Below are 24,272 nucleotides of genomic sequence, written 5' to 3' on the forward strand. Positions count from 1 at the left end.
ACTTCATTTTGTCACATTTGAGAAGTTATGATAATCCTTCATTCGGGGACGAGATCGTGTTGGCTAGTCAGTGGAGAGGGTGCGAAGTGCATTATGGAGTCATTAATGGTTGCGTGAGATGTACCGAACCCACTTCCTCATTTGCCAATCTTCACATACGATGGGAAATTGTGGCCCTTTGGCTGTTTCTTTCGTCGTCCTGCTTTTATTTCCTTTCCCAGGTTAGTTTTCTGTGTTTTGTTTTTCTCCTAAGGCGTAAATCAACGGGTTTATGAGATCCACATCTTACCTACAATTTGACTTGACTGAAACGGAAAGGGAGACTTTTCCGCTCTGAATCTACGTAGCACTGAGAATCTTCTGTCAAGCGATAATTCACACAAACACTATGTTTGGCTACAAAAGCTATTCATTGTTTTGAAATTCTCATCAGTGCACAATTCATTGACTCTTAATCACAGGAGGCCTAGACAAGCGACGAGTCTGTTTGTTTATTGGAAATAGAAAGGAATGATACGTATGATGCACGATCCTCGCAGTAGATAGTGCTATTTAAAGTGCACCTAAACCCCAAATTTTTTTTTCGCTTAACGAAATAAGCTTATTTTTTGGAGTATTTCTGTGCAAAAATTTTTTAATTTGCTCAAATCTTTAATTTTCTATGCCCAGTCAAAATACGGAAAATCGGCCGCCATCTTGCCCCACGACCGAGTTTAAAGAAGAATGGCTCTAGCGGGTAATGTGACGTCAAATCGAGAACACGAAACTCTGCATCTCACACATTTTCACTTGTTTGGGAAGATTGTGGTCGATATTGTCCGAAATATGCCGACTAGGTGTGTTGTATGAAGAATGTATGAAGCGCGATACCCTCTTGCAAATTTCGCACGTTGCTACATCCTTCTACAACACACTTAGTCGGCATATTTTCGGACAATTATTGACTACAACCTTCCCAAACAAGTGAAAATGTGTGAAATGCAGACTTTCGTGTTCTCAATTTGACGTCACATTACCCACTAGAGCCATTCCTCTTTAAACTCGGTCGTGGGGCAAGATGGCGGCCGATTTTCCGTATTTTGACTGGGCATAGAAAATTGAAGATTTGAGCAAATAAAAAAAATTTTGCGCAGAAATACTCAAAAAAATAAGCTTACTTCGTTAAGCGAAAAAAATTTTTTGGGTATAGGTGCACTTTAAGCAATAGCGAAAATCAGACCTGAAAAAAAAAATCAGGCCTGTACGGGATTCGAACCACTGACCTCTGCGATACTAGTGCAGCGCTCTACCAATTGAGCTAACAAGCCAACTGGGAGCAGGCCGTTAAGTTGATTCGTAATAAACCCATGAAAGTGATAAATGAGATGCAATGAATATATGAAGTTCATATATTTTTGAACTGCAGTATTAGATATGTATGATGCACAATCCTCGCAGTAAGTAGAGCACTGCACTAGTATTGCAGAGCGCTGCACTAGTATCGCAGAGGTCAGTGGTTCGAATCCCGTACAGGCCTGATTTTTTTTTTACAGGTCTGATTTTCGCTATTGCTTAATTAGCGCTATCTACTGCGAGGATCGTGCATCATACGTATCTAATACCGCAGTTCAAAAATATATGAACTTCATATATTCATTGCATCTCATAAAGGAATGAATGGGAGAATATTGAAGAGTCTTATTATCGTAAACTTATATCATGAAATGTCTGAGTTAAAGCTCAAAATAAATGTAAACCTACCTCACTTGCTGTGTATTGTCGTTTCTGTGGCTCTAAATGGCGAATTTGAGCGATTTGGTGGGTTTTGCGTTGACTGTTACTATACCTTATAAGAAGGAGACAAGGGTGGAAAACTCATTTTCGACCGCTCTAGCGCGAAGCCGATTTTCACCCAGAAATAAGAATCGTCCAGCTTCCAAATCAAAAACCAGATAAACTGAAAGGTTGACGCTTCTTCTCGCTGCATTCAATTGAAGATCCATTCAAAATCCAAGTGCTAACAGCCAAAACATTTTCGAGAAACGCAGCTTTCGAAGCGATCAGCATCCACAGCCCCGATTTCATGTGCCAAGGAGCAACCGTCACGATGTTTGCCCCACGCTGATTGGATGATGCTAAACAATGCCTGATTACAAATGCCTCATATTGGAGGGGAGTCAGGGGCATATTCACGCCAGCGATTCATCTCCTGACTAGCCTAGTGTGAGGTTTATGTCGCGTGACAGAAACCTGACACGACGGCTCACACCAAGCTAGTCAGTAGATGAATCGCTGACATGAATATGCCCCTGACTCCCCTCCCACATGAGGTATTTGTAATCGGGCATTGTTCAGCATCATCCAATCAGCGTGGGGCAAACATCGTGACGGTTGCTCCGTGCAACACGAAATCGGGGCCGCGGATGCTGATTGCTTTGAAAGCTGCATTTCTCGAAAATGTTTTGGCGGTTAGCACTTGGATTTTGAATGGATCTTCGATTGAATGTGACGAGAAGAGGCATCAACCTTTCAGTTTATCTGGTTTTCGATTTGGAAGCTGGACGATTCTTATTTCTGGGTGAAAATCGGCTTCGCGCTAGAGCAGTCGAAAATGAGCTTTCCACCCTCGTCTCCTTCTTATAACATATAGTAACAGTCTACGCAAAACCCACCAAATCGCTCAAATTCGTCATTTAGAGCCACAGAAATGACAATACACAGCAAGTGAGGTAGGTTTACATTTATTTTGAGATTTAACTCGGACATTTCATGATATAAGTTTGCGATAATAAGACTCTTCAATATTCTCCCATACATTCCTTTATATTTCCAATAAACAACCAGACTCATCGCTTGTCTGGGCCCCCTGTGCTCTTAATAATTGACACTTTTTCAGAGAGTTTCACTCCACAGAATTTTTTGTAATTTGTTATCTTCAGATATTTTAAATGAAGACCCTGATTGTAAACATAACTTATCTTTCAGTAATACATCTTTCAGTAAAATTGATTAATAATCATGGTAATTGAACTGAGTAGAGTGCAATTTGTACAGGTAATCACATGATTTCGAGTGCAATTTGGAATAAATATGTACGAGTAAATTTTTTCAAAGACTAACAAAATTGCACGAGCCCGTAGGGCGAGTGCAATTTGTGGTCTTTGAAAAAATTTACAAGTGCTTATTTATTCCAAATTGCATGAGAAAATCATGTGATTATCTATTAATAATATACATGAAAAAATATGAGGTAGCTTCTCATAACTACGCAGAAGAAAAGCGCACGCATCACATGTAAAAATAATTTATTCAAACCCTGCAAGTGACATTGACCTTGACCTTGACCTTGTCATTGACATTGACATTGACCAATCATTCTGACCAATCAGAATGTCTAGTTTGTTTCTTTCTTTGCACTGAATTACCTGAAAACTGCATTCATCTTAACCAAACAGAACTGAGAAATTTTTTCATGTATATTATTAGGGCTGAAATCATACTAGTGATTTCAAAATCAAATGAACACACAGTGCGAGTTCGATTTGAAATCATAAGTATGATTTCAGACCAAAATTGCACAGCACGGGGTTCAATTACCACTTTACTACATCCATTTTGAAATCGCCCAAATACAGCACTTGGTCAATTCAAATATTTTACTGATGCAGTACTCAGCCGGTTTTTAAATAAAAAGCGGAACTGGAAATGTTTTTACATCTTATTTTGTATGCAAAACAGAAAGACTTTGACATCATGTATCAAAAACTCAGTCAAGCATAAAATGATGCGATTTAGAGCAAAAAATGGTGCGGTGTGTAAATAAATCGCACCAATTAGAGCCAATCAGATTACAGGGAAAATCATATATGTGTACCGCAGTTTTAAGAAATGTATATGAAAGCAATCCTCCTAGTAATGAACATTACTTAAGCAGCAGCCAAGTTTCATCACAATCCGCAAAACTAATTACCCGATTAACTCATTTAAGTTGAGGTCACTCCTGTTTTTCGGCCTCCAAAGAAATTTACAGTTTATGCACCTCATGAGGAGCAATATTGAGAAGAAACTTCTGTGGCCCCCTGGAGCTGAAAGGCACAGGACCTTTCATTATCCCAAGTCTTGCATACATCGAGAGGCTGTATAGATATCCTCAAATACAAAACTTTTTCATAGAACTAAAATAGAACTAACTGCAGATTGCAGTAGATAAACATTGCTTTACTAAACTTGGATTGTTTTGAACTTCTTGTCAGAGCACAATTCATTGATTCTTAATATGCCAATTGACACTTTTTCTGAAATTTTCACTCCACTGAACTGTTTGTATTGACAATTTCCTCTATAATATGATGACAGTTGTTATCATTGCAATGGCCTGTGGAAGTTCAAGTATTGCTTGTTTCAAGCTACATTCCTAAAACATTCCTTTGTTAATTTTTGTAATTTATCTTCAGATATTTTAAAAGAAGGCACTGATTGTAAACATAATATATCTTTCAGTAAAATTGATCAACTGAATATTAAAAATTAATATTCCTCATTTCAAAATGGTGTTGCTACTGCTATTGTTGTTGTAATGGTTATTGATGGTGGTGTTTTTGACCAGCACATAAAACTTGGATGTGATAAATTGGAACAAATTGTCCTGAATGTCGCATTTGTCTCTCCCAAATAAGTTACTATGATAAAAGTATCAGTAATCTACTGTCCATAACATAATGTCTATAACAGAAAGTAGGCTTTATTTTTTTAGGTGTTTTTCAGGGTTTCAATAATTTACAGCACCTAAACTTAGGCCCCTTGCAACTTAAAAAAGGAACCAAGTTTGCAAAAATAATGGCTTCTATTTTCAGAGAAAACGGAAATTAAGGATGTTACAAAATGTCTGTAACAAAATTGCTACTTGCTCTCATTTATGAAGTACTTCCATTTTGGAAAAAAACATTTATCTGCAAGTTTACTAAAATGGCTTAAAATCTTACAGCATGCCAGCTATTTTCACACACTTTTTATTGGACAAAGATTGACAGCCTCTCTTTGCCATTTCCTGCAAAGTCAATTTTCAGATTATTATTGTTAAAACAATTAAGGTTCTCTCTATTTCAAGAATTCTTGATTTGGTTAGATATGAAATATGTTAAATTTAAACAGTTAAGCTGTTTGAAAATGGAATGGCCCAAGTACATTTGAAGAAGTGTTGAGGCACTCTAATGAAAGTCACTGTACCTGGAGATCAAGATGGTAAAAACAAACTACAGGTAGTGTCTTGGCAAGTACAGCAGCAGTACTCAACATGACTATTGTTAAATCTGTTGCAAAATAAATAGGTCTTTTGCTTAACAAAGACAATGTTATAGTTGCCTTGCAAAGGATTTTGGGGGAGATTCAAACCTTTCTTGTCATTAGCTGAAAACCGTAGCAAATTTTATTAAAAGCAAAAGGTAAAATCATAAATCTCAAGAAACTAGGAGTGTCTTATAGCATGTATGCTATCATACCAATAAATTCTGTTCCACATACAGGGATTGCATTTGTGTAATATAATGTGACCTAAGAAGGGACGAAGAATTCTTAACAGATATTGTAAGCAGGAAGGCACTTCAGTTATGCAGTGTGCAGTAATGCAGTGCATAGCCTCCTTGATGAACACTGCATAAAGAAATCTCACCTAAGCTGAAGAAAAACAAAAATGGAAAAAGGCCACTCAAATCTGGATTTCAATGCTGTAAGAGTGATCAAAGTATATTTTTGGTAACATAAGGGGTTAGAATTGTTATTTATATTGTTTTAGTTCCTCTTGCTTTGACTCAAACTTGTATCTTGTTGCTTGACCAGCCATTGGCTTTGCAGTGGACGTTAACATACAACAGTTAAAAGTGCTGCTAAGACGAAAATCGATGTTCCTCAACCCCCCTTTCTTTTGCCCAGAACTGAAGTTTAGAGCCAGAACAAAAAGAAAAAATACAGTTGACACCCATCACAGCAAGAAATGTCTAAAAAAGTTTGATTGAAACTCACTAAATTTTGTCTGCCATTGCTTAAACAACAACTACTGAGACAACATTAATTTTCAGTATCTTTACCCATTATGACGTCATTTATTCTTTAATCAAAACTCTGTCGCAGTAAATGATGGAATTCAGTGGCGATCTTGCTCATAAAATGTTACCATTCTTCACCTTAAAAAACAGTAATTGTTCTGTTCTTCTGATGAGGGGTCCATGGATGATTGTTGTAGTGGACTCGTTTTTGTGCAGCTTTTCATCTTCAGAATGCTGAAAAACTTTTATTATAAGGTACTACTTTTGTTATTCTCAGGGAACCAATTTTTTTTTGTCTACACTGTTACTGTTAAACCCAGAAACTGTGAACTCCAGAAACGCATATACCTATGTAGTGTCTGTAACAAAGTTTTCCAAAAACAAACGAACAATCTAGAACAACATTGATTTACGACATTGCTATTTTATGCTGTACTGGAACCTTCTCGGTATACCAGAAGATTCTATCAGGTTATTTTAAGTGTATGACGTCTTCAACGTCTAGAATGTTCTTGTCACTAAATATAGTATCTTTAAAAATAAGTATTATGTAATCAGTTGTTATAAATAAGGTTTTTGGAAGTTCAAGACAGAAGAAAAAGTTAGGTCGCAGACCGATAAAGTGAAGGAAAGAGAACCTTCTTCTAGCTTCGTGACAGTGTCCCTGCATTTAAAGGAAAAAGTCAATAGGCAGAGAGAACTAAACAGCAGCAACAGGGAGTCTGCTCACTCCTGAATTTTGTGTTGAACGGCACACAACTGTTCTGTGAGAATCAGATCAAAGTGTTTGTGGTTTTCTTAGTTTCACAGTAACAAGTAATTAAGCAGTGTACACATGTAGTTTGCATGGTTGCATGCATGTCCACATTTGCTGCAAATCTGAAGTTCTCCACTTGCTATACCCGTAGGTTGGCCAAGTGGTCTGCCATCTACGAATTATTTGTATGTGAATGCATGAGGAAATAAATTTGAACCAAGGTTAAATGAATTTATTATAAGGTAATCATGTTTCTAAGCATTTGGTGAAGCAGGACAATTCAAATATTACTATTGCATGATTGATTTGTTTATTTATTTTAACACTTGTTTATCTATTGCATTTTGGGGTTACCAGTAATGGATGGATATGGTAAGAAAAACTATAAAAGGAATATTGTCCAGATCTCCATTATAAACAAATCACAGTTTTCTTTTGCTTTTGATCATAATGCCTTTGTACGGCTTGCTCTTCCAACCCCTCATCAAGCATCAAATGTAAAGCACCTGGCATGACATTTTTCAGCTCATTGGCCACTTTTTTAGTATCTTCCTTTGACGTGGTCTTCAATTACATAGCTTGCATCAAGGTGATGGATTGAGAAAAAAATAAAGAGTCTTATCACACATGTTGCACATTAGTTTTCACATGGAAACCTTTATGTACGTTTGTATGTTTGAGCATGATCTATGCACTAAGCAAAACTTCATCATAATTCAATGCTACCCTGGCATTTCATGGCATTCCCTTTACATCCTTTTACTTTGGGCAGGTTATTAGAAGACGTAGCTGGCCTTGATGTACCCCCTTTGTTTCCCTTAGAGGTTATAGTCGAAATGAACTGGGCTGCCAGCAGCAGGATTGATATTTAGTAGACAACATTGAACAAACCCATATTTAGCGCAACAATTGAGAATAAGTATTGACTGCCAAATTGTTTTTAGGACCTAGAATTATAAAACAGGATAATTGTTTCATTAAAAACGTTAAATTAAATTAAATTTTATTCAATTTTTAGCTCCCTTTTAATTTTAATCTGACACGTACGCTTGCCATATTTGTAGATTATGGTATAATTATTGGCTGATATACTATAATGGCTAAGCCAATAAAAAGTCTTGAATTGCATTATCCAATGATCTAGTTTTTAATAATATGGTATACAGTAACTATAGGTAAATAAATGTACATGTTCCAACTTTTCCTTTTTGAAATTATCAGTGTGCATGGCCATGCTATGTAAATCATGCAGGAGCTAATTGACCTGCCCCCAAAAATATAATTACTACTAATAATTTTTCAGTTAGTAAAGGTATTCTGTTTTAACAGAATGGTACGTGGTGCTTTGCTGTTTTTATACAGTGAAATGACCTACCTGTACTGTGCTTTATTCGCTCCAGGGCGAATTGATTAAACATAGAATGGCAGCCCCCTAGAAAGCTTGTCTGCTCAACAGCAGAGGCCTTCTGCATGGCTTTTGTCAGGCCTGGTTAAGTTAGATGTAGATTATTTTTCATACTCCTAGAGCAATATAGAGCTATTGATATTCGTGGATCGAAGCTAATTGCTTTTTTAATTCAACTATTAAAGTTAATAAAGCTACCATATTGATACGGAGCCGGCTCGATCGCAGAAATCAGGAGATGGTGGGATACTCTAAATACTCATGGTCCAAGAAGTGCTGGATCATGGCAAAACCAGATACAGATTAAAGCGTGTGAGTTGCATTTGAGGACACGGCTGTCAATGTTACGGTGGAAGGACAGAAACATCTTGGAGCAGTGATCGGCTCAAGGGAATGATTAGAGGAATATGTTAGTGAAAAAGTGACTAACTGGGCCAACGAAGTAGCGAATCTGGCAGAATTTGCGGCCACAAGCCCGCCATGCAGCGTATACCTTCGGCTTGACACATCAGTGGACTTATTTTTTGCGGACTCTGCCAGATAGCCATGATTTGGTGAAACCCTTAACATGCGCTACGACTGGCCGATTAATGATCCCCCCTCCACCTAAGTATGCGGGGATGCAAGGATATGTAGACGGGGAAGGTTTATTACTAACCGACACAACGAGCTGATAGACCTAGACGCCGAACTTTTGAGTTCTGTACGTAGCGCATGATGACATGATGTCGAGATCGAGACTATCCTCCAGGACATTCCAGGAGAACAGCTGAGTAGAGGATCCAATAGAGCGCCTGATGCGAGGTTAGACATTCATACCCGTGGGCTCTGGGAGCGCCAATGTGCTGCATTCGTTGACGTGAGGGTTTGTCACCCTAATGCCGACTTGTACCGGAACATGGAACCCTAGCAGGTCAATCGAATACACGTGAACGAGAAAACACGGTTTTGCAAAAAGTATCTGCAAACAAGCAAAAACACGCTCGACATTAGATTGCGTTGAAATCTGTAAAAAGCACAAAACTAGGTGAAACGCAATGTTTTTTGCGAAATTTGAGCGCCAGTATTCTAGAAGAGTACTTGATGTGGAACAGGGAATGTTCACCCCGCTGGTTTTTACGACAACGGGTAGGATGGGGAAAGAATGCCTTAGGTTTCATTGTAGATTGGCAGAGCTTATTGCCTCAGAGAAAGGAAGAGCAATATTCCACTGTCATCTCCTGGGTTAGAGCCCAAGTTTCGTTTTCGCTTTTGCGATCTGCTCTTATCTGTTTAAGAGGCTCCAGGAATATAAGGAGAGTTCAGCGTGACATGGAGAACAATGAGATTGGTATTGACGTTTTTGAAGGAGCCATCTCCCAGGTCTTTTTATCGCCAATTTTTGCATTTTTTGATATCAGCCTTTAATTCCTTGTTGCTATATTTTAGCGTAGATAAATCTAACCTACTTCAATCAAAGTCAGCAGATTTTTAAATATAATTTTTTACATTTATATTTAAAATTTTATTGTTATCTAGATATGTAAAGAATATAGAATTATAGATTCCCTTGTAAATATATTTTAGCACTTGAAATAAAATTTTTTAAAAGGTAAGACTTTATTCCAGCAAAATAAATTGTTTGTGTTTAAATCTTACATGGTGGATTATGAGTCTTAGAGAATGAATGAATAGATAACAATGAAAATCAAAATAAACTTAACTCACGAAAAGTTCAATCGTTGCATTTTCTCGAGGTCCAGAAAACGTGAGGTGAGAACGAAACAATTGCGATCTTAACAGCACTCACCCTTTGGCGACTTCTTGGAGACAGGGGTAGATGAAAAGTGTTTTTCCATATTCTAGGAATGGCACCCGAGGCAATGCTTTTTCGTGCTCAATCTACGTGGAATGAAATAAAGATACTCTTTGGGTAGAGATTTGAGTGATGTGGGAAGATGGTACATTTCAAAGCTTTCTTCAAGTTCTAACAGCGTTTTAGACTTTTGTTTGCATTAGTATTCTTTCCTGAAATGTCTTGAGCTAAGAGCAGTTATTCTAGATACAAAAAGAATTGTTCTTACGTTGCTGGTGTTTTATGAGACTACACCGTCGTATTCAGATTTCTTCACTGGATCGCCTTAGGAACCGAAAGAAGTGATGATTTGTCGGAAGCTCGTTCGCCATCATTGCAACCAAAATCGGTTCAATATTTTTCTTCGATGCATGTATGGACACTTGTAATGTTGCAGGAACTGTCAATAGACTGGCCAGTTTAAGTTTTACGCCACACCTGACACTGCTTGTAAAATAATTGCGGTGAAACGAAGTAGGAACAAGTAAGGGAAGTTAAAGTTTTCATACAGAAAAAACTTTTCATGCTTCAAACACGTACCGAATCAGCATTGATTAGAGACGAGGAACGAAAGAAGTAGTCTTATCCTTTTTCTGTTTTCTTTTCCCTTTAAGTATTTTAAACATTCGCAGTTATCTATTATATTTCTATATTGCTCCTCTCTTCGATTTTGGTCCACAACGTATACTCAATTAGGATAAGAATATCCTTCTGTTGTAGCGTATACGTGTCAAGTTGTCACATAAACATTCATAGTTTCACATACTTCTTGTAGGTGAACGGTTCAGTTTATGTAAGTTCATCTGGGAAAGGTCATCTGCAGCAGGTGTTTGTGTTCATGCAGCGATCAAATAACAAAAAAGTTTAAGAATAACAGTGTTGTATGATATTTTTAACCCCAGAATAATTTGGTTCTATTTTCAGCTTCTGCGCTAAATTTTTCATCTTCTAAGGGAAGGAAAGTGACTGGGATTGCTTCGTCATCTGTAAACCTCACCTGGACCTTCAGTGGAGAAGTGAAGAGAATTGAATTGGAAAATGCTAGCGGACCGATATGTGTCATAAACAGCGATAAGAATGTCACTGTAGATCCGTATTACACTGGACGTATCAGTGTCTTATGGAACGGCAAGAGCCCTGGGCAGGTCATTTTTACACTTAGTTCAATCCTCACGACTGACGAGGGTGCCTTTCGATGCAAAATTGGCTCCGGTGGTCTCCTATCACCAAGTACATATCAAGTTGTAGAGCTGACTGTCTTGGGTAAGGTTCTGATTATTCATGTTGGCTTATAAGTAGCCAGTTGCGGCTAGTTTTTTCAATCTGAAAGGGTTAACGCTCTGGGTCATACTACATATTGATTACTATTGATTATCTGCAATGATTCGATTTAGTACCCTCATTCCAATTGAGCACCCTCTTTCTAATAAGCTCCCCCCCCTCGAATTTGGTTTTTGTAAATAAGCACCGTATTCCAGTAAGTGTCCCTATTCTGTTTCAGTGATAGCTGTGACAATAGGTTTTTCGGCTTTAACTGACTTCTCGCGGAAAGCGCCGCAACAACGGGCAAAACTAGTTCGATAGAGACAACGTAGCAGCGGAACCGAACGGAAACTCGTCACGATTTCCTGGTACACGGAGATCTACTTCAAGCAAGCTTTTACTGTCACGCAACCGAGAGCGAGGTATTGGTACAACTGCAGTTGATCAAAGCCAAGGGACGACTTCAACCCTCTACGTGAATGCTAAGACGTCACGGCCACGGCAACTATTTCGAATCCAAGGAGTCTCGAATCTGTGCCGCTTTCGGAATGTCCTCGAACTTCCGTCCTTGTGCTCATAGCACATGGTAATCAAAACGTTTGGATCAGATTCAGATCGGCCAAAGCGATGTGACGTTGTGCAATTTTGTGTGAGTAAAGCAGGAGGTGGGCTCAATTTGTACATGAACGCCCAGGCAGTGCCAGACATTTGTTCACCGTTGTCTCATCAGAGGATTTAGTTCCCAGAGACTTCGTATCGTCACCTCTGTAACTTGGATTTGGCAGACAGCTCTAGTGGTGATGCAGAAATACTGATCGACGCCTTGATCGGAAGCGATTTAGATGGCCACTTTATAACTGTTGAAACTCGACTAGGAAGGAATGATGGGCCAGCAGTCATCAAGATGCATTTAGGTTGGGTCTGGTCAGGACCAGTGCGCAAAGTAAAGGAGACAATGACTGATTCCTCCCCCTTCTTGAACAACTCCCATGTGCTAAGGCTGGATACTGAACCAATAGAGGAGAATGGTTAAAGGCTGACAGTTTCTAAAGAAACTGTTTGGGGCTGCGTCGGTGGGGGTAACGAAATAATTTGAATATGTCAACAAAGTTGAAATGGTAAATTGGCCACCGTTACGATTATGAAAGCTGACGTTTCGAGCGTTAGCCCTTCGTCGGAGCGAGGAGAACGATTGTTCAGTGAGGAAGGAGGAACCATCGAAATTTTAGAACATTGGGGCCTAAGGAATAATGCCCTAGAGCGAAGGTGCTGTCTGTCAAGAGTTCTAGGACAAGGTGCACATGAGGACTGCACGATACGAGGGTTTACTTCCTTGAAAGGAATGCATCCGGCCTTAACAGACAATTACAGCTTAAGTTGTACTCGCTTGAGTTCACTGCTCAGACGCCTGAGTAAAAAACCCGATGTGCTGCGAGAGTATGAGAAGGTGATCAAAGATCAAGAATGGAAAGGCATTATAGAAACTGTTAATTCAGAGGCCGCCGCAAAAGTTCATTACTTGCCCCATCGTGAAGTCGTGCGATCAGACAAGCGGACAACCAATCTAAGAATAGTTTCTGATGCCTCTGCCAAGAGGGATGGCTCAGCCCTGAATGACTGCGTGTACATGCTGGACCGCCTTTGTCACCACTGTTGATGGACGTCATAATAAGATTCCGCTGTTTTAAAGTAGCCCTGGTTGGATATATAGAAAGGCCCTCTTGATGGTAGGAGTTGAGGAAAGGGACTGTGATGCACTGCGATTCCCGTGAGTGAAAGACCAGTTTGCTGATCAACCGGAAGTAGAGGTGAAGATGTTCACAAGATAAGTGTTTGGGTTGTCATCCAGCCTTTCCTGCTAAATTTCACCCCGAGATACCACATGAACAAGTATACAGTTATTGAACCCGGATTTGTGAAGAAGTTTCTGGAGGCTTTGTACGTTGATGATCTCTAGACTGGCGACCAAATCGTAGAATGAGCTTATTAGCTGTTTTTTAATCAAAGTTGAGGATGTTGGAAGCCAACTTTAACTGAGAAAGTGTCATGCAATTCAAAGGAACCAACTGAGAAGATAAAGGCTTCCGACTACAATCAAGAGGTGAAATGCAGTCACAAGCTGAAGAAGTTGCACGATGATGGAACCTATACTGGTGCAATCCTGGGAAGCAATCATGAAGTTGACGAAGAAAGGGAACACAAGATACGGGTGATTACCTGGAATCATGACACTGACCAGCTGAGTACTGATCTAAGTCACATTGTCAAATCCTCAGAAGACCTGCTTGTCACAAAATGAACGGTACTGAAAGTGACTGCATGAGTTTATGATCCCCTTGAGTAGATATCACGTACTCTTATCTACGTGAAGCCGTTGTTTCAAAAGATTTGCCAGACTGAATAGGACTAGGATGCTGAGATTAGTCCAGATCTAAAGGAGTGTCATGACCGGTGGGTGACTGAGTTGCTGTAAGAAGGCAACCTTAGAATACCGAGGTGTTAAGTCAAAGTTGATGACTCAGAGCCCATTTCAATACAACTTCATGGCCTCAGTGATGCGTGCTGTAATGCCTATGCAGCAGCTACAGATATAAGAATCAAGCAGCAGGCTGGGTGAGATCAGTACAAGTTGTTCAAAGACCAGAGTAGCACCGTTAACTGAAGAGATGATACCCAGACTAGAAATGTTTGACGCTGTGATTCTTGGAAGATTGATGAAAAATATGGCTGATGCCTTATAAGAAAGCCTGAAGGTCGAACCCCGCCGATCTGCCTTCTAGATCAATGAAGCTTTCGGACCTGGCAACAAGCGACAAATGGTGGAATAAACCCGCATTTCTGACACTCCTGTAAGAGCAATGGCCAACAAAACCAGACTTAGGCTTGCTTGAAGAAAATGTGGGACGTGAGATAAAGGCTGAGTTCAAGAGAGGGGACCACCCAATCAGTACGGATCTTGCAACTGTATCAAACGTTAGCCTGATTGAGTATTTTGGCCTGACTGAGTATTTTGGCCTGACTGAGTATTTTGGCCTGGAACGGATTAGCAGCAGCAAGAAACTGCTTTAAGTTAAGGATATGTGTTGCGGTTCATTTCAAGAGTGAAAGAAGGTTCCCCTTGGTCAGCGCTCTAGAGTTTCGTTGCTGAAGAGTAATTGCCTTTGCAAACCAAGCGCTAATTTTTGACGGCACTATCGAAAGGATCTGCCGTATCGCAAGGCACGACGACTTTACGCTAGGAAGTCATCAGGCAGTTTTACTGCAAGTTGCTCCTTTCGTCTAAGAATACAAAGACAGAGGCAATCGTCGTCAAGCCGGTCAAACGGAAAACGAGTGAGTGAACAGTCACCTGGTTCAGGTTTATCTCAAATATGGATTTACATAGTGAAAAACTACTTTAGGTTAAATGCATCATTGCTACAAGACTGGCAAGCAACTGACATCAGTGTTGTAAACAAATGATAAGTATTGCGTATACATCGATTTTCACACAGCACTTGGATTCACTACCATTATATTCATTAGCATTTGGGTTCCACAAATTATCACGTTGAAGCGCTGTCATCACAATGACATTTCTATTGTTGCTACTTTTAGTTTCTTGAGGGCGGGTGGGAGTGGATGGCTCTTGAGGTGGATTTTCGGAAATCTAGGGTGGGAGAATACGTGGCCCCTTCGAGCCGTGTGTATGCTAGTATCCACGAGTGGATTCGCGTTGTTCAGGCAACAGGATATCGGTCAGCTCAGGAAAGGGCTTGACCTTTATTACAGATGATCTATTACTGTTTTCAAAATACGATGGAAACAATTGATTGGATTTTCATACGATAAGAAAGCACAAATGTAGTCCTGTGGAAAGACAGGGAACATGATACATCTCAAGTGCGTGAGATAAACAACAATAAGAAGCTCACCAATCTTCGCTTGCGAAATGTCAGCCGAAACTGAGAATGTGGAACAAACTTGTCCAGTAGGGGAACAAGCCCCTTTATCAGCATTCTTTTCAGCTGAATTCTTTGGCCATCAACTCCTGATTTGACCAGTGGTATGTCTTCATAACAGCCGTCTTCGCAGTCGAGACGGATCTTAAGGGCGACGACTTTAAAGAGTAAAATCTCCTCGACGTCGACGATCAGAACGCTTCCATTTTGGCTATACAGCTACATCCTTTGGAACGCAGTGTTTAGAAATACCTGGTATACGTGTATTATTCTTGTAGCTAACATAATTTGCCATTCTAGTGACGAAACGCATTCGTCCCTTCTTCCTGATCACTCCTTTCTCCACTATAGTTGCCGACGTGTCTTCACCGTTTTCAATGTCACAGCTTTGTAACATGAACGTTTTGGCCGCGCGCTAAATGTGAACCTCTTTTTGTCCGGCAAATCCTGCTTTCAATGCGCAAAAGAAGGTCAAGGAGAACTCGGTAGGTGCTAAGGTCGATTATTTCAAATTTTAAATACTGCTATCGATCAGAAATCGCAAAAAAAAATTTACGGATTATCAGATGAGGGCACGATTCCTGTTTATTCTGCTATCTTTCACAGTATATTTTCTTTGGTATTGTGCCCTAGTTTTTCCTGTTGGCCTTTAATGTCCGTTGTTGGATTAAGCTTCGCAGAGTTGAAATCTTTTGACTTTTTGAACAACGCCTCTGAGTGCGGATTTAGATTTCTAAACTGATAGCTTCAAAACTTCAACTAAACATTTTCTTACGATGAAAAAATTTGCCTTGGCGAGGAAAGACCTCTGATATGGTTAAGTTGGTCAACACAACTCGTAACTCTTTGTTTTGGAAAAAAATTGAGAGAAATGTTCCCCTCTCTATTAGCCGTTTTCAAGAATCAAACATCGATTTTCCCTTCCCCTTTTAACGGTGTAGATGGAGACGAACAACCAAGCATTTTTAAGTAGAACTCGAAGTTCCTAAGATCAGTCGATTCCCTCATGCAAGGTATTAATGGCGAAATGTCACGCAAACCCCGAACATCAGAGCCTGAGAATGTCTGATATCTGTTGTAGTTCCATTTGTAATAATGTTTTGGCTTCCAAATTTTTGAGATGTGGGTTAAATGTAAGATATAATAAAGATGCAGATTCAGCCATCAACACACTGCTTTGTGTACCCTCATAGGAAGTAGCTCGTGTTGATGATGAGATGTGAATGTCAGGCTTCCCAGCCAAAAACGTACGAGACTTATTTTGGTATTTTGTGCAAACTACCAATGGGATGAGATTTTTTGTTAGACAGTGGTATTTGTTTTGTGTTGTAAGTGTGTTCTGTACAAGAAAATTAATATGCTTCCCGTGTGAATATTAGATTGTTTTTTTGACTTTCCAGAGGCACCGCATATAACCCCGTTCTCGTCAAAACAAAATCACACGGAGGGATCTGCTGTAAATATCAGCTGTAAAGCGTCCGGAAAACCATTGCCTGATGTAGCATGGGTCAGGAATACCAAAGTCAAAAGTTCAGGAAAGGAAGAAGCCTTTCTAGTCTTCAGTAGTATACAACGAAGCGATAAAGGAGAATATAAATGTCGTGCCAATAACACAGTTGATGTCACTTCCATTGACGCGACGATTGTGGTTTATTGTGAGTACATTGTTACCATGATTTACTCTCTTTTTAAAAGTAATAAGTGGTTCGGGTTGCCTTTTTGTTTTTAGTTGTTATTGTTAATGAGAAAAAAAATCTATGTAAGCGTATTGAGTTGTAGGTATCTCGCACCAATCAGGGGTAACAATGAGTTTTTCGGCCACAAACTGAACTCTCATGGAAGGCACAAACTAATAGCCAAGTGGGAAATACTTGTCGCTTTCTCACTTAACGCGAACAAGTAAGCCTCGAGACATAAGGTTGCAAAAACAGGTGAAAACAGGCGATGAAGAAGTAAGTGTAAAAACTGGTTGAAACTACTAAAGGCTAGATATTTAGACAAGCATAAAGAAAGGATAAGGAGGGCAAAACGCTCTTCCGATAAACACGACTTATCATTTGCCCAAGCAAGACAACTGACTAGAATGCGGTTCTGGATGAAAAACTTTTATGATCACGTCCCTAATTGACAAAAGATAACTTCATTATTGCTGTTCAACACCATACAACACGAATCAAACTTACAGCGAATCAATCAATGTCTACTGACAAAGGCGTAGCAGCTGTTACAGTCATGTCGCCTGGAACCTGAGTCATGTCACCCGAAATTTTAGTCATGTGCCTCGAAAAAAAAATTAAGTCGCCCAAAGAAGCACCTACTTGAAAGGTCAGACTTACAGACTGTAAATAGGCAATGAAGTTGAGAAATCTGTATCACTCAATTGCTGTTTGTATCCGACATCACCATGAAGATGATGATCAGAATAGAAATATGTTTTGAAATATGTTTGACTGACATCTTAAAAAGCATTCTTCGTTTCTAAAAACAAACGAAGCGTTGATCGTTTGGAGTGTACTCGTTTGGTACTAACCGAGGTTTTGTAAACTTGAGAAACTTGGTCTTGATTCTAACGATACCATGAAGAATTTGACTACGCAAATCAATCCTATGCTCAGAACTGAAATATGTTTGAGAAACGTCTCTAAAAGCGTTGTTCGTATCTAACAACAAAGGGAGGCATTGTGTTGCAGGCCTTCAGGAGCCGTTTTAGGTAGTATTTGACATGCAGCTTGGGCCAACTAACTCTCTTCTTCCCTCCTTGAGCTCACCATAGAAGAATGCTTCGGGTAATCGAGAGTCGTCCGTACGCACTACATGACCTATCGATCTAAGCTGGTTTTGGGTGAGAAGGGCTTCAACGCTGGGGATTTTGGCTCGCTGTCTCACCTTGACATTCAAGACTCTATCTCTCCAGTGGATTTTCAGCAACTGTCTGAGCTGAGACATCTGCGTGTATTACAGTCTCTAGATGTGGCAGCGGTACGGGATGTAGGTCTCTGATGAGTACAAGAGACATGACAGGACAACGGTGTGGTATACTTTGCACTTGGTTTGCAGTTTAATGCCAGGGCGGTTCCACGCCTTAGTTCGAAGTTTGCCAAAGGCAGCAGAGGTTGCCCTGACTCGCCTCTCCACGTCTTTCTTCAGGCTGTTATCATTGGAGAGTGTACTGCCTGGCTAGGTGAAGTTCTTGACGGAGATTAGGCTGTTGTCGTGAAGGAGGATGTCCGGCTGTGGAGGATGAGTTCCTGGAGCAGGCTGAAAGATGACTTCTGTCTTGGTGACATCGATAGCCAGACAAAGGTTGTAGGCTGCAGTGTTGAAAGAGTTGAGTATGCTCTGGAGCCCCTCTGGAGAATGAGATACCATAGAAGCATCGTCTGCTATGAGCAGTTCTCTTGCACGTGTTTTAGTGCTAGCTTTCAAGCAGCTTGTATTGAAGAGCTGGCCGTCTGAGCAGGTGGTGAGGGTACAACTCTTCTGTTGAGGCAGAGAGTTCCAAGACTACTGTGATGTACAGAGAAAATAGAGATGGTGCAAGTGCACACCCCTGCCTTACGCCTTGGTTGACGCTGAACCTGTCAGATGTCGAGCCTCCGAGAGAGAGAGACTTGGGCCATCGTGCCGGTTTGCAGTTGATCAATAAAGCTTGTGATCCCAGGAGGGCATCCATATTTCCTAGGCAAAGACCAGAGGCATTGCCTGTTGGCTGTGTCGAACACCTTCGTGAAATCAATGAATATGATGTACATGGGCCTGTTTCGCTCAGCTGATTTCTCCTGTAGCTGGTGAAGGGTGAAGATCATGTCAGCTGTTGATCTTGACCTCAGGATTCCACACTGTGATTCTGGGAAAGCTGCATCCAGGACAGGTTTCATTTGGCGTAGGAAGACTTCACCGAGTACTTTTCCAGCAATGCACAGTGGTGAGATGCCTTGATAGTTGCCGCAGACTTGAATGTTCCCTTTCTTCTTGTAGATTAGGATGACGCTGGCATCCTTGAAATCCTGAGCTCAATCTTCCTCTCCTCCCATATGTTGGTTAGCACGTCAAACAGAGCACCGAGGATTCTATCTCCACCTTTTTGTTAGATCTCTGCCAGAATCTCGTCTGTCCCAGGGGCTTTATTGCTTGCTAGGGACTCCTCTGCAACTTTTACTTCAAGAGTGAGAGGTTTGTCTGCACTTGACTGGATGGGATGCTCGGGGATTCTTTCAAGAGCCGAGGGATCTGCATTAGATCTTTGGTTTAGCAGCCCCTCAAAGTGTTCTTTCCAGCGTTGCAAGATCTCATTCCCTTCAGTGAGTACTGTGGTGCCATCGGCAGAAAGGATCGCGTTTGAGTGAGATCTTTGCAGTCTGTCGATGTTTTATATAGCTCGGTAGAACCCTCTTGTATCACCTTAGTCAGCCAGGGATTTAATTTCTTCTGCTTTGTTGTCCCGCCATGTGTTTTCCATTAGTCGGAGTTCCCTTTGTAGCATGGCCTTGCTGTGGGTAAAGTTTTCTTTAGCTCTGGGAGTCCGGTTTAGCCATGTAGGTCTGATATGCCTTCGTCTTCTGCTGAATAAGTTTGTTGATGGCACCATCCTTGTCATTGAACCAGTCAGGATTCCTCCGATTTGGGTGGCCAAGTTTCTCTTTCGCCTGGGCATAGAGGCAAGACTTGAAGTTGGTCCACCTCTTTTCTATAGTGGTGTTATCACCTGTATTGTAGTTGTCGCGGAATCCAGATGACGGCGATGATCTTGTCGCTGCATCCTTGAGTTTGCTAATGTCGAGCTTTTTCATCGGTTTGGGGACTGTTTTCCTCCTTGGAAAGTGAATTGCAGTTTTCAACTTGCATCTGATCATGTAGTGATCTGTACCAATTTCTGGGCCCCGCATTGCTGTAGTAATCGACAGGTTACTGGCAGGCCTCTCTGTAGGTATGTTTCCGTCCACTGGTAAGGTTTATGAGTGCACAGCATTTTATTTTATTTTATTATAGCTTTTATTTGTTTCGAAACATTTTGAAATGAATAGAAATCATTTTCATTATATTTTATGATGAGAGTAAAGTGAATCAAATTGTGTACACTGTACATGCGAAAATCAAATGAAATCTGTACGAAATGTACCAGCCTCTAGCTTTCGAGATTCCTTTCTATTTCTACAAAGTACCACAGAAATAGCTGATATTGGTTTTTTTGTATTGTCACTGTTCAACTACTGTTACGTCTTACTGAATGCGGTGCGATTTGTGCACAATTTAAACTTGGTTGTTGTTGAAGCGACGTATTGTTTCTGACAAACTTTAAGTGATATTCCATGTATAGCATTACTACTATGACTTTCTAGATCGTAATTAAATTAAAGACTTTTTTAGGTTCTTTTGGAAGTAAATCAGTCGCTCAGTTTCTGAAATTTACACACTTGGCATCGCCTGTCACCAAATTTCTTTGTTCCTCCTGCGTTCCGTTCGGTTCGTAGCAACCCCAGATTCACGCCATCTAGGTTGTCGTTTAGCGCATTTTGGTCCCCTTAAAAGCCCCCGGACGGAAGACCGAGATGGTAGGGAACTCTGACGTTGTTATCCCTGCACGGTATACTGGTTTCAGATTGAACTGGTTTACAATCTTGCTCGTCGGTTTAATTCAGAATGAACTCTAGTTTGTATCTTCTTGCTATCTTTTCTCGCAGCACAAACTCATTTAAGCCTCCGAGCCAGAGCCTATGTTATGTTGCCCTGCACGCGGGAGTGACCCGATTCTCGTAACAGATATTGCTGCTTATCCTCAGGCCTAACGTATAAATTTGTCACTATTTTCCCTCCTCATTGTTTCTTATCTCTATATCCAATTAAGTGATACGTTCCTTTGACAAGTATGGCGTAACCGTAAACTTTTCATGGGCTTCATCTAGATAATTTAAGAATGTTCTCAATTAATCTTCGCTCTCAGTATGCACCGTAGAAATCTCGATATTGTACTTGTTTCTACAATTAGCATTTCATTTCTTTTATCCGATCAGTTCATCTTTGCTAAATTATCATGCCTCATTCACACTCTCAAAACGATATATATTTGTAGCAAAGAGAAATTTGCGTATCGATAATCTAGGTTTGATTTTAGAGATTCATTTATTTATATCATTTGGTTGATATTATTAGATAAACCTAAAGGTGTAACTCTAACTACAAATGCTCCACAAAATACCGTTACACAAGGAGACACAGTGAAATTTACGTGCAAAGTAAAGGAAGCAAAGCCACAAGTCTCACTATACAAGTTCTTTTTCAATGGCCGCCCTGTTAATGTGAGTAATAACAATGTATACACCATCAATAATGTCAAGCGATCTCAGAACTATGGCGAGTACAAATGTATACCTCGGAATGATGCTGGAGATGGACCCGAGGCGAAAGCGACACTTAACATACAGGGTGAGTAGCACCGTTTTTATCAGTTATTTGTACTTGCATATTATAATACAAAATGAGGAAAACAGTTCTGCTCGTTTAAATTCTGCTTAGGTAAAATTTTCATTCTATACTCGTTCCTTCTTACCTAGGTGCCCGAAAGGGCCAAATTTTGAGGACCCTTCCTCGCTTCAATCCTCTTTTTATGGCAAGGGTGTCTGTTAGGTTTGAAATTTTACAAGGTCGTACAACTACTTGCATGGCAGAATACTTAGCATTTACGATGGGTTGGCGATTAATCTCATCCTTGAAGAAAAGTGAGGGATTTCGTCAATTCTCCAACTGTTTATTGTCAGGGAAAGTAAGGAAACTTTGACCATCTCTGTCTTGTAACTCTGAGATACAGATGTATATGAAAGATTGCTCCAGTTTTAAAGCCGGTACTTACACATTTAATATCTAACCGCTATCAGATACACGCGTTTGGGCGGAATTTCAAGTAAAAGGTTTTGAAGCCGTTTTTCTCACCTTTATCTAAATCTCTAGAGAGGCAAGGGTTTTTGAAGCCCTTATAAAAGCTCGCAGCACATGTTTTATCAGCTCAAAAAACATTCGGCCCCGCCTCGTTTTAAACCCGACAAAACACTGCTGCTCGTTTTTTAAGGATTACTTGAAGGTTCATTAAAGCAAATTGCATTATGATGTTATGAAGTGCAAATTGTAGTCCTTTAGTGGACGTTCGTTAAGCAGAATGCCTAGGAAAGAAACTAAATCAATGTACATGTTTATCTTTTTGTTCACAGTTCCTGCCCATTTTACAGTACTACCGCAGAATATAACAGTTAATACGTCAACCCCTATATCTTTGACTTGTAAAGCCTCGGGTTTTCCTACACCTCATACCAGGTGGGAAAAATCAGAGAAGATTTTGTCCCATATGGAACACCTGAACATTCCCAGCAGTAACAGGAGTGCTGCAGGAGAGTATATGTGCACTGTGGGAAATGGAGTCGGAGAGGAAAAGACAGCGAGAGCTTATGTAATTGTGCAATGTGAGTCTGTAATCCAATGTCATTGGGTAACTGCCGATGCTGTTGCTGCATTCATGATCTACATTATTGACTTCACTACCCTGACCGCGGTTATAGTTCCATGATACTCCTTCCCCACGATCGTCGTATATCTTCCATGAAGGCACTTCCGGTGTTTCTGTACAGGCGCTGATTATCGGGCTCCGATAATCTAAAAAAAAAGCGTGGCATTAAGATCACTTGCATAAAATGAATATAAACATGTTTTAAATGCTTTTAAACTAACAAGTTACATTTTTGAAATCTGACTTTGCTTTGTAAAACACAACGAACAAAGTCTAACGATAATTTTTCTAACCTATTAGTTATCAGTGTAATGTTATCATCAGCCTGCTTCTATGAAAGTATACATATTGTTGATAGCCTGGTGAAGATGTTGTCGAAGAGAGTCGTTCTTGCAGTATGATATTCCCGCTGAAAATACCTCAACGACTCTTTCAGTTCAACTCCTACGATTACAGTGACGCGACGGTTCATTATACGAGGTCCTCCAAATCATGTATTCAATATTTCCAATATCCGTATAGCCTACAGAAAATCAGCCTACGAAATTAATGTCGAACTAATGCCAAAATAAAGTGTCAGTCGAGTAACTGGACTGACTGGACGCAGACAAGCGATCAGAAATGGGGACGTCAAAAGTCACACTTCTGAACGTAGTCCACTTACAAACCGAACCACCGACTGGGACTGAAGCTTTTGTGGAAGGTTCTTTTCGACCGATGTCAGCCTCTGAACAAACACTTTTTCGCGACATAGGGGTCATTAACCAACAAATCTAACAAGATGGCTTATTTTGAACCTCAATGCTAATGCAGCATTGCAGAGCCGATCAGTCTAAAACAAAAGCATTTCTTTGTTCCTAGTGCTGCACCAAAACAAAAACAGTGCGAGTCGGGTAACACTTCGAGGCAAGGCTCTAAATTTTGTTATCATATGGACCTAGAATTTCGAGAAGCTAGCGAAAATGCAAATGTGTGTTTCGTCGCTCTTTGGAGCCGGTGCACAATATCATCGAAGTGGCAAATTATATTTTCAAGTTACAGCAGAAACAAATAGTATGTAATTCTTTCCATCGATTTCGTAATTTCTCTCAAAATAGACATTGGTTTAGCTTTTACGGCGAGAACAACCGAAAAGTAGTTGACAAAGCTTGGCGTATCAGTCAAGTTAGGATACCGAAAAATTCAGTTTCGTTGCGCGAGTTTCTGCGATCAGCAAATTTATTTAAAGATGTAATTACGCCGTATTAAGCCTCTTGGTTCATGATATGTAGCAGGCAACAGAGAGAAGGAAGACAATCAATTGAAATGGGTCAGCGCTGCGTACGTGCGTCTAAATGTAGTAATTAACAATTATTCCATGAGCGCGCGTTGGATATGAGATGATAGATAGCCAACGAGGCGCGTAGCGCCGAGTTGGCCATAATCATCTCATATCCAACAAGCGCGAGTGGAATAATTGTTTTTAAAAACGTTCATTTAAATTATTAAATTTTATTAAATTTTTAGCTCCCTTTTAATCTTAAGCTGAAACGTACGCTTGCCATATTTGTAGAATAT

At 40.1% G+C, this 24,272-nt stretch overlaps 1 protein-coding gene across 7 annotated transcripts in view; it reads left to right on the plus strand.

Moving 5' to 3' along the window:
• Positions 1–63: 63 nt before the first annotated feature.
• Positions 64–24,272, plus strand: part of LOC111346725 (neural cell adhesion molecule 1) — a 35,908-nt gene continuing 11,699 nt past the window's right edge. For 6 of the 7 annotated variants that reach the window (XM_088727683.1, XM_088727682.1, XM_088727681.1 and 3 more), the window contains exons 1-5: positions 64–221; positions 10,941–11,279; positions 16,621–16,875; positions 21,371–21,643; positions 22,423–22,671. In XM_088727683.1, coding sequence (XP_088583809.1) covers positions 119–221; positions 10,941–11,279; positions 16,621–16,875; positions 21,371–21,643; positions 22,423–22,671 — 1,219 coding nt within the window. In that variant the 5' untranslated portion in view covers positions 64–118. The remainder of the gene's footprint in view (positions 222–10,940; positions 11,280–16,620; positions 16,876–21,370; positions 21,644–22,422; positions 22,672–24,272) is intronic. The other variant, XM_088727688.1, reaches the window with a different exon arrangement.

This window comes from Stylophora pistillata, chromosome 7 (assembly GCF_964205215.1).
Source record: "Stylophora pistillata chromosome 7, jaStyPist1.2, whole genome shotgun sequence".
In the NCBI taxonomy this organism is placed as follows: Eukaryota; Metazoa; Cnidaria; class Anthozoa; order Scleractinia; family Pocilloporidae; genus Stylophora; species Stylophora pistillata.